The 9056-nt window shown below is 38.5% G+C and overlaps 3 protein-coding genes across 4 annotated transcripts; 1 reads left to right on the forward strand and 2 right to left on the reverse strand.

The window, feature by feature from the left end:
- The first annotated feature begins 3132 nt into the window (after positions 1-3132).
- Positions 3133-4143, forward strand: LOC107485705 (uncharacterized). Its single transcript, XM_016106228.3, has 4 exons — positions 3133-3488; positions 3578-3636; positions 3707-3824; positions 3899-4143. Exons 1-4 carry the CDS (start codon positions 3241-3243, stop codon positions 3975-3977), a joined length of 504 nt encoding a protein of 167 aa, XP_015961714.1. The 5' UTR covers positions 3133-3240; the 3' UTR covers positions 3978-4143.
- A 160-nt stretch (positions 4144-4303) lies between these two features.
- LOC107485703 (uncharacterized protein At4g14100) lies at positions 4304-5464 on the reverse strand. Its single transcript, XM_016106223.3, has 2 exons — positions 4675-5464; positions 4304-4587 (listed from the first exon to the last, which is right to left on the reverse strand). The coding sequence occupies exons 1-2, from the start codon at positions 5153-5155 to the stop codon at positions 4409-4411; spliced, it is 660 nt and encodes a 219-aa protein (XP_015961709.1). The 5' UTR covers positions 5156-5464; the 3' UTR covers positions 4304-4408.
- Positions 5233-7367, reverse strand: LOC107485704 (succinate dehydrogenase assembly factor 2, mitochondrial). 2 transcript variants are annotated; one of them, XM_052260153.1, is made up of 5 exons: positions 7135-7367; positions 6477-6717; positions 6276-6402; positions 5755-5823; positions 5233-5647 (listed from the first exon to the last, which is right to left on the reverse strand). In XM_052260153.1, the coding sequence occupies exons 2-5, from the start codon at positions 6653-6655 to the stop codon at positions 5501-5503; spliced, it is 522 nt and encodes a 173-aa protein (XP_052116113.1). In that variant the 5' UTR covers positions 6656-6717; positions 7135-7367; the 3' UTR covers positions 5233-5500. The 2 variants fall into 2 exon arrangements, with proteins under 2 accessions (XP_052116113.1, XP_015961710.1); XM_016106224.3 differs by having other exon boundaries at positions 6477-6728.
- Positions 7368-9056: the final 1689 nt, after the last annotated feature.

Consider the following 9056-nt stretch of genomic DNA (forward strand, 5'->3'; position numbering starts at 1 on the left):
TCCTTGGTTCTCCCTCACTCCCTCCTTCTCCAAAGCAACTACAACAACAATAATAAACATCTCAGACATTCCTTCCCTCCCCCAACCCTCTCAAAAGCCGCTGCAAGCTACAACAACAACAACAACAACATATCTCAGTCACTCCAAAATTGCAATAACAACAACAACATCATCTTCCTAATTGAAGCTCATGCAACAACATCTTCTTCACTATTTCTCTCCTCAAATACGATGTCGCCTCTTCTTCCATAATTTCTCTCCCTCAAGTACGACAATGATCTTACTCTTTGCCAGTGTCATCTTGCTCATCCACTTCTCCTTCTTCGATTATTCTCTCTCGTCGCCTTTCTCTTTCTCTCTCCTTGTTGTGATGCTACCCTCTCCTCCCGTCCTCCCACTCTCCCTAAAGCAACTACAACAACAATAAGCAGCATCTCAGTGACTCCCTCCCTCCTCCAAATCTTCCAAAATAGACCTTCACCTCACCACTTCATCTCAGTCACAGCAATAATTAGCTATAATCAGTGATAATCATCCATAATCACCAATTTCACATTTCTCATTATATTTTTTTAAATAATATATTAAAGATAGAATCCAAAGAAAAAATGGCAAAGAGAGAAGTTGGAGAGAGAGGGATTGTCCATTGCTGGCTTTCTACGAGAGAGGAGAGTAAGGTGCTGCAAGATAGGTTTTTGACAGCGATGGAGGGGCAGCGAGCAAGCAGCAACAACGATGGCGAATCTGAGAGGAAAGATCAAGAGATCTGCTGCGAGAGTGAAAAGGGTAAGGAGCTGTGAGATCCACTTCTGACAATAATGGCGGGGCGGCGAGCAAGTAGTAGTCTCGACAACGAGGTTCTACCATTGAATACAAAGAAAAAATTGCGTGGGTTGATGAGCAACTGTTCTGTGTGTTAGAGAAGTGAAAGTGAGAAGAAGGGAGAAGAATAAAGGAGCAAGGAGTGGGGTGTGATAGCGCGAGACAAAGAAGATCAGAAGGCAACAGCCATGGATTCAGAGTGAGAGTGAAGAAGGTAAGGCATAAGCTTTTTCAGGGAGATTTGGGGGAAGGAGGGAGTGAGGGAGAATAAAGGAGAAGCAGAATAAGGGTGTAACGGAATCCGTTTGACAGCTCAGCCAACTCTGTTAACGGAATAGATTTTTATTTACGGTCGGGTATTTTTATAGCGTTTTCCAATATTTTAGGTGTATTTTTGTCGTTAATAAAAATAGAGGTTATTTTTGTCAGCGTTCTGATAATTCAAGGACAGAATTGGTAATTTACTCAAAGACTAAATCCTAAACTTTTGTTGATGTTTTAATAAACAATGTTAGGGAACCAACTCTATATAAGTCAAGAATTAGCCAATTGGTAAATCAGAGGCACCGGTGACTTTAATCGGATGTTGTTACTAATAGGCACACGGATGTTTCTTTTTCTTGTAAATTGGATGGTTTTGGATATGATTTCTATGTTTCATGTGTTACGCATTAATAAAACATAATTAATTATATGGAACCAACTAATGAATAATCAAAGCATCTGTTCTGTGATTCTCTCCTATTACTAGCGTATCTTCCCTCATGCTTTAAACGTGGTCAACAATAATTTAAAAAACAAATTAAATTATAAATTAATAAAATTAATTATAATTAATTATGTTGTTCCATTTTTGGCTGATTATCCATATACTTTTACTTTAATAAAATATCCAAATTGCCTAGGTCGTTTATCTTCAATTTCAACTCCACCTTCTTCAAATCTCAAATTTTCACATTTCGTTACCACCATCTTAATCACATTTTTTCTTTATTGCTACTCCGCCCTTTAACTTGATACTTTGATACCTTCTCTAAATTTCCGGCTTCTTCAACTCGAGTTCCTGCAAGCTAACACACGAAATCTTCCTGCTCCAGTTCTACTTAGAGCTCCAAATCTCATGTCCCTCCCCCACCGAAACTCCTTTCCCTTCCTACGCTACCACACTATGCAATCTATCTCCATCACTCTTTATTTGCCACTCCCCACCACACTATGCAATACATTTGTAGTTTGATCATTATCCTTGTCTTCTGTAGCACAATCGGTATCTATCTCTCCTCCGTTAACGTCAATGTGTTTGTGGCTTGATCACTATCCTTGTCCTCAGCATAAAAGAAAACGAAATACATCTCGATTTGGGAGAATATCCTCTGAACCTCAGAAAACTGTTACAATTGTTACCAAGGTTTAAGGTCACCCACAGGTCCAGCAGTCCTGGTTTCAAGAAGGCATTCTTGCTTCATTGAAGGGTTAGCAAGCAATCTTTGTTTCCTAAGTATAACTTCTGGTGGGATGGATGTGAGTCTCAGTGAAAATGTCAAATAGTGGCTTGTTCTTAAAGCCATTCATTCTTCACAAGATGAAAATAAATGAATGCAAATACTCCTCATTTGAACTTGTAAAAGAAGTACCTTGCGTACTATCCACCTTCAGGGTCATTTCCAACGTCATAAACTTTCAACCTTCCCAGTGTAATGTGTAACTAGAATACCAACTAGAGTAGAACTACACAAGACAAGATTCTGTCTATGGCATGTCCTTCCAGTGAAATTCTTCTTCAACTAATCTAAGTAATTTCAAATTCCAATGAATACCTTACTATTGCTAAATGTAGACCATTTACAGAAAACAACTAAGAGCCAGCACACCCAATCCATCAATTCTGAAGTTACTCAATATAGTTAATAGTAATAGGAAATTATAGCATTGCCAATTATTGAAAAAAAAAAAAAAAACATCAGCTCCTAAATGGATCATGCCACAGCATTAAACTTGTGCCCACCCAAAAAAGATTGAAACAGAGATGTTTTAGTACTTATATTTTTTAGTATCTAACCAGAAAACTGAAGAAGAAGCCCCATTCCTAAGAAATCCTCCTACAAATAAAAATTAACGGCAAAAGGAAGAAACAATTTTTGCTTAATTTATTTGTGTGATGGGATATGCAAAATTTCGAGACCTAGGTCTTACAAGGCAAGGATAGTGTCCACTTGTCCTTATGAGAGAGCGTGTGTGTGGTGTGAAGTAAAAGTGGCACACTTTCCACGTTGGAACAGGGACATACATGTCAATTACAGATTTGCACACTCACCCTCCTTTCTTTCCACACAAAACCGTTCTCTTATCTTCTTCTTCATCTTCTTCAGAGAGAGAGAGAAAGAAAGAAGAACAACAAAAGTAAGAAAGTAGCAAAAAATGGCACAGGCAGCCACAGCAAGTGGCCTTAACACCGCCGCAAAGTGTGGCCCTTGTTCAGTAAATGGTGGCGGTGGATTACGACCAACCTTGAAATTGAAGCCGATGGCTCTGTGTCCCAAGTCATGGTTCTTCTCAGGCTCACTGAACCTCTTGCATCATCCCAACCAGAAACACCTTACATCAGCAGCACCAAGGATTTCCATGCGTGTGGCCTCCAAGCAAGCCTATATCTGCCGAGATTGCGGGTCTTATCTCATTCTCAATCATGATATGATGATATGATACACTTGTTGTTTCAACTTGGAAATTATTCATGGTGATTCATATGATGCAGGTATATATATAACGATAGAACACCCTTTGACAAGTTGCCTGATAACTACTTCTGCCCCGGTAATTCTTTTTTTCTTGTGCTTAATTTCATCAAATACTTGATTACAATAAGAAAGGGTGTACTTTGCAGTTTGTGGAGCTCCAAAGAGAAGATTTAAGCCTTATGCACCTGCTGTCACAAGAGGTGCAAATGATACATCAGTTAGAAAGGCAAGAAAGGCCGAGCTCCAGAGGGATGAAGCGGTTGGGTGAGTCCTCCATCTTTTTCTTTTCCAAGCATATGCAAGAAAAATGGTTGGATTTCATTTTTGTTTCTTCACAGGAAGGCACTTCCTATTGCAATTTTGGTGGGAATTGCAGCGCTTGTTGGATTGTATTTCTACCTCAACACCCAGTACTAGGTTGCACTCCCCATTACCTCTGAAATCTGGAGTTTAACGTGTTACTCTTGTCTTTTTTTCTTTCTTTCTTTTTGTACCTTATGTTTCATTCATAGAGGAGAACATTATTGGTCATGTTTATAAACCCTGCCTAATCAAGGTGGAAGAGTTGATTTCACTCTCTCAATTCACGTTTTTAAAAAGAATAATCTATATTTACATTTTCAACATGGTTGAGTTTTCTAAGATTCGATGCCAAGAATTTCTTATTTATACAGTAACATTCTTCAAATGACATGCAATGAAGCTATGGTATCAGCTTCAATAACAGATACACGAAGTTCATAAAGGACTAAACAACATTGATAAAAATAGCTTCAACTCAACGAAGCAAATAGCAACATGTTTTTATTTTGGAATACAGCATACATTTAATGGAAATTTAACAACCCCTAAGCATAAGCAGTATGGGGTATCCCTCTGATCAATGTCCCATGAGAAACAACATCAATAGATGATTCTAAGAGTGAGCTGCCGGTATCTGTCTCACTAAAACAATACACAGGTGCCTGCCAATTGGCATCCTCGAGCACCGCACCAACCTCAAATGTCATCACATGAGCAACCATTCCTGGAATCAACCAAATGAAACAGCATTCATTACAAATAACATATAATGATATTATAATTGAAGAAGTATACCGAAGAAGTAACCAACCAGAGGAGAAGACCCACATAACAGGTCTTCGAGTAACTACATCCTCGTAGTAGGTGATGAAATCAGCCTTCTCCCAAACATTGCAGAGGAAATTGTCAACATTCTTATGACCAAGAAAAGTAGCGCCGTCAAGCCAGTTGGGGCGGAGAATGCCAACATCGAAATGTACCACCTTGCAGGTGGTGTTGAATGGGTGGAGGGTGTAGTAGAAGGAGGTGCCATTGTCCCATTCAAGGTCGTAGGAGAGGACACCCAACTGGTGCTGGATGATGTTGAAGTTGCGGCCGTTGGGCCAGTCGTACCATAAATCTACCTTCTGCAGGGAACTGCTTCTGTTGATGAAGAGCACCGAGTGGAATTGATCAGGCCATGTTGCTGGACATGGAACTGGCTCCTCTGCCATTAACGGCGACAGCTGAAGAAACAGAGGAAGAAGTAGCAGAAACACAGAAACGTTGTCTAATGCAGTTGCAGAGCCCATTCACGTGGATTGTGTGTGTCAGAACAAGACGTAAAGAATCGATTACTACACTTGAGATATATAAGACACGTGCAAAATTCGGGTCCACAAGAAGTCTAGTATTTCTTCCTGATCTTCTATCGGAAACTGAATCTTTTTGGGAACTAAAATAATGGTTTAGTCCAAAAAGTCCAAATCTTCTAGTTCTAGTTTTATTTTTTCTCCCTTTGTGCTGATATCCACTTGCTATTACAAACCTTTGAGTTGCAGTTAGTCAGTTACCCATCACTTATTTTATAATAACAAAAATGGTAAAAAATGCGTTTTTTTTCGTTGTTACAAATGACAAGATCTTGAGTTCTCAAGCTACTGATTGCCAGCAATGGGACCGTCCCGACCTTTCTTGATATCATCCCAACCCCTTACCCATGGTTGGCCAGGTGTTGCTCTTGTTTCTGGGGCAGAATGGTTCTCAAGGTTCTTCATAACTCTTTCATGCACTGCAGCAAAAACCTAAGCAATAGATAACTCAAATGCGAATTTTACCCACAGGAAAAGCAAAAATCAAATCAAATAAGTAAGTTGGAACTCCATCAATTAAATAATGAAATGAAACTCACTGGATTACTGCTAACTGATTCTGGGGGTTTCTCCTGTCCAGATAGCCACTTCCATAGGTCTGGATTCTCCTACAGAACAGAAGAAGGATTTTGAAGTGTCATGACTCAAGCAAAGAAATTTATAACTAAGATAGCCTAACAGCTCTCCATTTATTTACTTTCCATCAGATCAGAGCTTGCAAAGTAACAAATTCCTGACCCTATCAAAACACACACTTATGTACAATTTTAATGGATAGGCGTGCCAACTTCAAAATTCCTGACCCTATCACCCAAATTTCCCCCCAAAATAATAACAATCAAGTTGGTGTAAACCAAAGAGTTCCATTCCATAACGATGGAGTTTACGTGTACCAATGAAATTAGAAGATAACATACTTGTGCAATTGTACAATGGATCAAAGTGGAATTGAGATGATCCTAGGAAATCTTTACGACTAATCAATACTAGAGTGAAGGAAACTATTTATGGCGGTGGATGTAAAAGCGAGCAGAAAGAATAATGAAAGAGGGGGGGTTACCGAGTCGAGCATGTGAACGAGAGCTCGAACACGACTTTCATCCAATGAGTGAATATTGTCCTCCACCCATTTGCCGAGAACCAAGTCGAGTTCCAAGAGCCCTCGTTGTTTGCTTCTATAAATTAGCCTATTCGGAAAGAAAGAACAAAATCAACAGAGGAACAGCTAAAAGAGAAGAATAGAAAGAGGGGGAAGGGGAACCTGTTAAACAAGCGCCTTTTGCTTTCTTCATCAGATAAATCGATATGGAGGGAGAAAGGATCGGCAGGGAGGGAGCTGAAAGGGGAAGAAAGAGAATAGCGAGGAAGAGGAGATGCGGTGGAATTAGATGAAGTTAGGAATCTCCGGATGTTGATTAAACCTCGTCTCAGAGAACCCATTCGATTCGGAAAATTGGAACTAATGAATTGTGTTTTAACGGTTTGCACTTTGCCTTCCTCTTCTGCTACAGTACTACCCATAGTTATCAGCAACACAAGATTTAGCTAAGTGATTGTTTAAGCAAGACGGCAACAAATTCAAGGTTCAGTAATAATAATCAGCAACAAATTCAACTCAGTCATGTTTTCCAGCAACAAAAAAAATTAGCTCAGTGATATGTTCAGCAACAAATTCAGCTGATTGATAATTTTCAACAACAAATTCAACTATGATCATTTCCAGCAACAAAAAATTTAGCTAAATCATTATTTCAGCAAGACAGCAACAAATTCAACTATCAGTGCTGATAATCAACAACAAGTGATTATTTTCAGAAAAAAAAAATGAACTCGGCGATATTTTCAGCAACAAATTCAAGGTGTAGTGATGATTTACAGCAATGAAATTGAAAAGGAGAACAGGGCCGAAGGAAGCTCACCTGCCCAGGGACCAACTGACGTCCGAAGCAATAAGACGACAACGACCACCACCCGAGGTTGAGTGTGACAGCAGCCGTGAAAGAGCTTGAGCTTGAGCTTGAGTGAGAGTGTGACGAGAAAGAGACTCCAGAGAAGAGTCACGTTGACCGGTTGAGGGCTGCGTGATCACTGATCAGATTACTGAGATTAGGGCATTAGGGGATGTGCAGGGGTGGGGATTTTTTCCTTCAAACACGCCGTTTTCGAGTTTTTTTTTTTTAATTAAGTGACCCGGTTTGGGTTATATAACCCGGTTTGAGTCATCGGTTTTTATTTTTTTAATGAGACAAACACTAAACACTTAAGGTAGAGAGACTGCGACTAAGAAACTGAGACGGAGAGATAAAGACTAAAAAATAGAGACTGAAATAAGTTTTAGTATTATATTTGGTGTAAAGTGAGAAACAGATACTGAAACAAGAATGAAATCCTAATTTAATTTGCACAAAGGATAAAATTAAAATTAATTAATTGAAATGAGGATATTTTAGGTATAAAATGTTATTAAAGTTTCAGTCTTTATTCCAAAAAATTTCAATCCTCTATATCCTCATTTTTTGTAGGTACTGAAATACCAAAATTTTGGAAATAGAGACTGAAATTTTAGTATCAGTCTCTGAAGCAACAAACATGATACTGAGTCTCAGTCTCTCAGTTTTCATCCCAATACCTCAAAACAAACGCTACCCAAATTAATACTCCAAAGATTATAGCGTTGACAAAATGGTACTTGACCTTTATTATTGACAAAATGATCTGCGAAAGATTTTAAACTTTGACAAAAATATCCAAAAGTGCATGATGTCACATTCAACGACAAATAGTAATCCGATAATAAAAAAGTTTAATGATGGTGACAGAGAATTCCGATAACATTTTCAGCAAAGAAAAAAGCTTGATTCGCTAATCTCTTCCCTCACTTTCTTTTGTGGTCAACCTTCTCTTTCTCCTCCTCAAACCCTAACAACAACAAATGAATCATTTTGAGGAGTAGTTTGTACACGTCGTGATAAACCATATCCAAAGTAGAAACAACATCTAAACAGTGTTCTATCGCTACATTATCAACACCACACCTCAGCGCTTTCATAGTTATGGCGTCGTTAGTGGACATTACAATTTCTTTGGTGGTGTTAATGTCGAATAATCGGATATTCAGAACTACATGAGAAAGGTCTGTGAGGGTCACATTGCTATCAAGCATGGCAGCGGTGACAATTCTAAAGATTCATGTCCCAAAGCCTACCTCGAGGATCTTGAGTTGGCATCGGTTGTCGAAAATAGCAGCAAAGAAGGCCTGATGGAGGGGCTAGAGTAGTGGCTGTCGAAGAAGGACAATGGCATGAGGTTGACTAGGATTTTGAATAAGATAGGTTTTGGGGTAACAACGGAGGTTGATCACGAAAGGTCTCTGATGCGAGTAATGACGAGGAGGTGAGGGAAGATATTAGGGTTTTGGGTTGGGCGTGAGGAGGTGAGAGTAGAGATTAGCGAATCGAGCTCCCCTCCTCGCCGGAAATGCCATCAGAGCTCTCTGCTACCATTATTAAGTTTTTTCAATTGTCAGATCAGCATTTTTCGTTGAATGTGACTTTATGTTTTTACGTTTAGGTGTTTTTGTCAAATTTTAAAATCTTTTGGGATCATTTTGTCAATAACAAATGTCAGATACCATTTTATCAGCGACAAAATCTTTTGAATACCGATTTAGTATTTACCTCATTTTTAATCCTATTCAATTCAAATTACTGTAATTTGAATGGAATTAGATCAGTTAATTTAATTTTAAAAAATGCAAAATTTTAAATTAATAAACTTTTAAAATTTAAAATTTGTATAAATATAATTTAAATTACAAAAATTTAAAACTTGATTGTTTATG

The sequence above is a fragment of the Arachis duranensis genome, chromosome 4, assembly GCF_000817695.3.
Source record: "Arachis duranensis cultivar V14167 chromosome 4, aradu.V14167.gnm2.J7QH, whole genome shotgun sequence".
NCBI lineage: Eukaryota > Viridiplantae > Streptophyta > Magnoliopsida > Fabales > Fabaceae > Arachis > Arachis duranensis.

Excerpts from the sequence above, each read along its gene's own strand:
- LOC107485703 (XM_016106223.3), bottom strand. The coding sequence starts at position 5,155 with ATGGGCTCTGCAACTGCATTAGACAACGTTTCTGTGTTTCTGCTACTT. Across the intron at positions 4,588-4,674 it reads TATGTGGGTCTTCTCCTCTG|GAATGGTTGCTCATGTGATG; the intron begins GTTGGTTACTTC and ends GGTTGATTCCAG.
- LOC107485704 (XM_052260153.1), bottom strand. The coding sequence starts at position 6,655 with ATGGGTTCTCTGAGACGAGGTTTAATCAACATCCGGAGATTCCTAACT. Across the intron at positions 6,403-6,476 it reads AAAAGGCGCTTGTTTAACAG|GCTAATTTATAGAAGCAAAC; the intron begins GTTCCCCTTCCC and ends CTTTCCGAATAG. Across the intron at positions 5,648-5,754 it reads AATCAGTTAGCAGTAATCCA|GTTTTTGCTGCAGTGCATGA; the intron begins GTGAGTTTCATT and ends TCTATTGCTTAG.
- LOC107485705 (XM_016106228.3), top strand. The coding sequence starts at position 3,241 with ATGGCACAGGCAGCCACAGCAAGTGGCCTTAACACCGCCGCAAAGTGT. Across the intron at positions 3,637-3,706 it reads TGATAACTACTTCTGCCCCG|TTTGTGGAGCTCCAAAGAGA; the intron begins GTAATTCTTTTT and ends TGTACTTTGCAG. Across the intron at positions 3,825-3,898 it reads CAGAGGGATGAAGCGGTTGG|GAAGGCACTTCCTATTGCAA; the intron begins GTGAGTCCTCCA and ends GTTTCTTCACAG.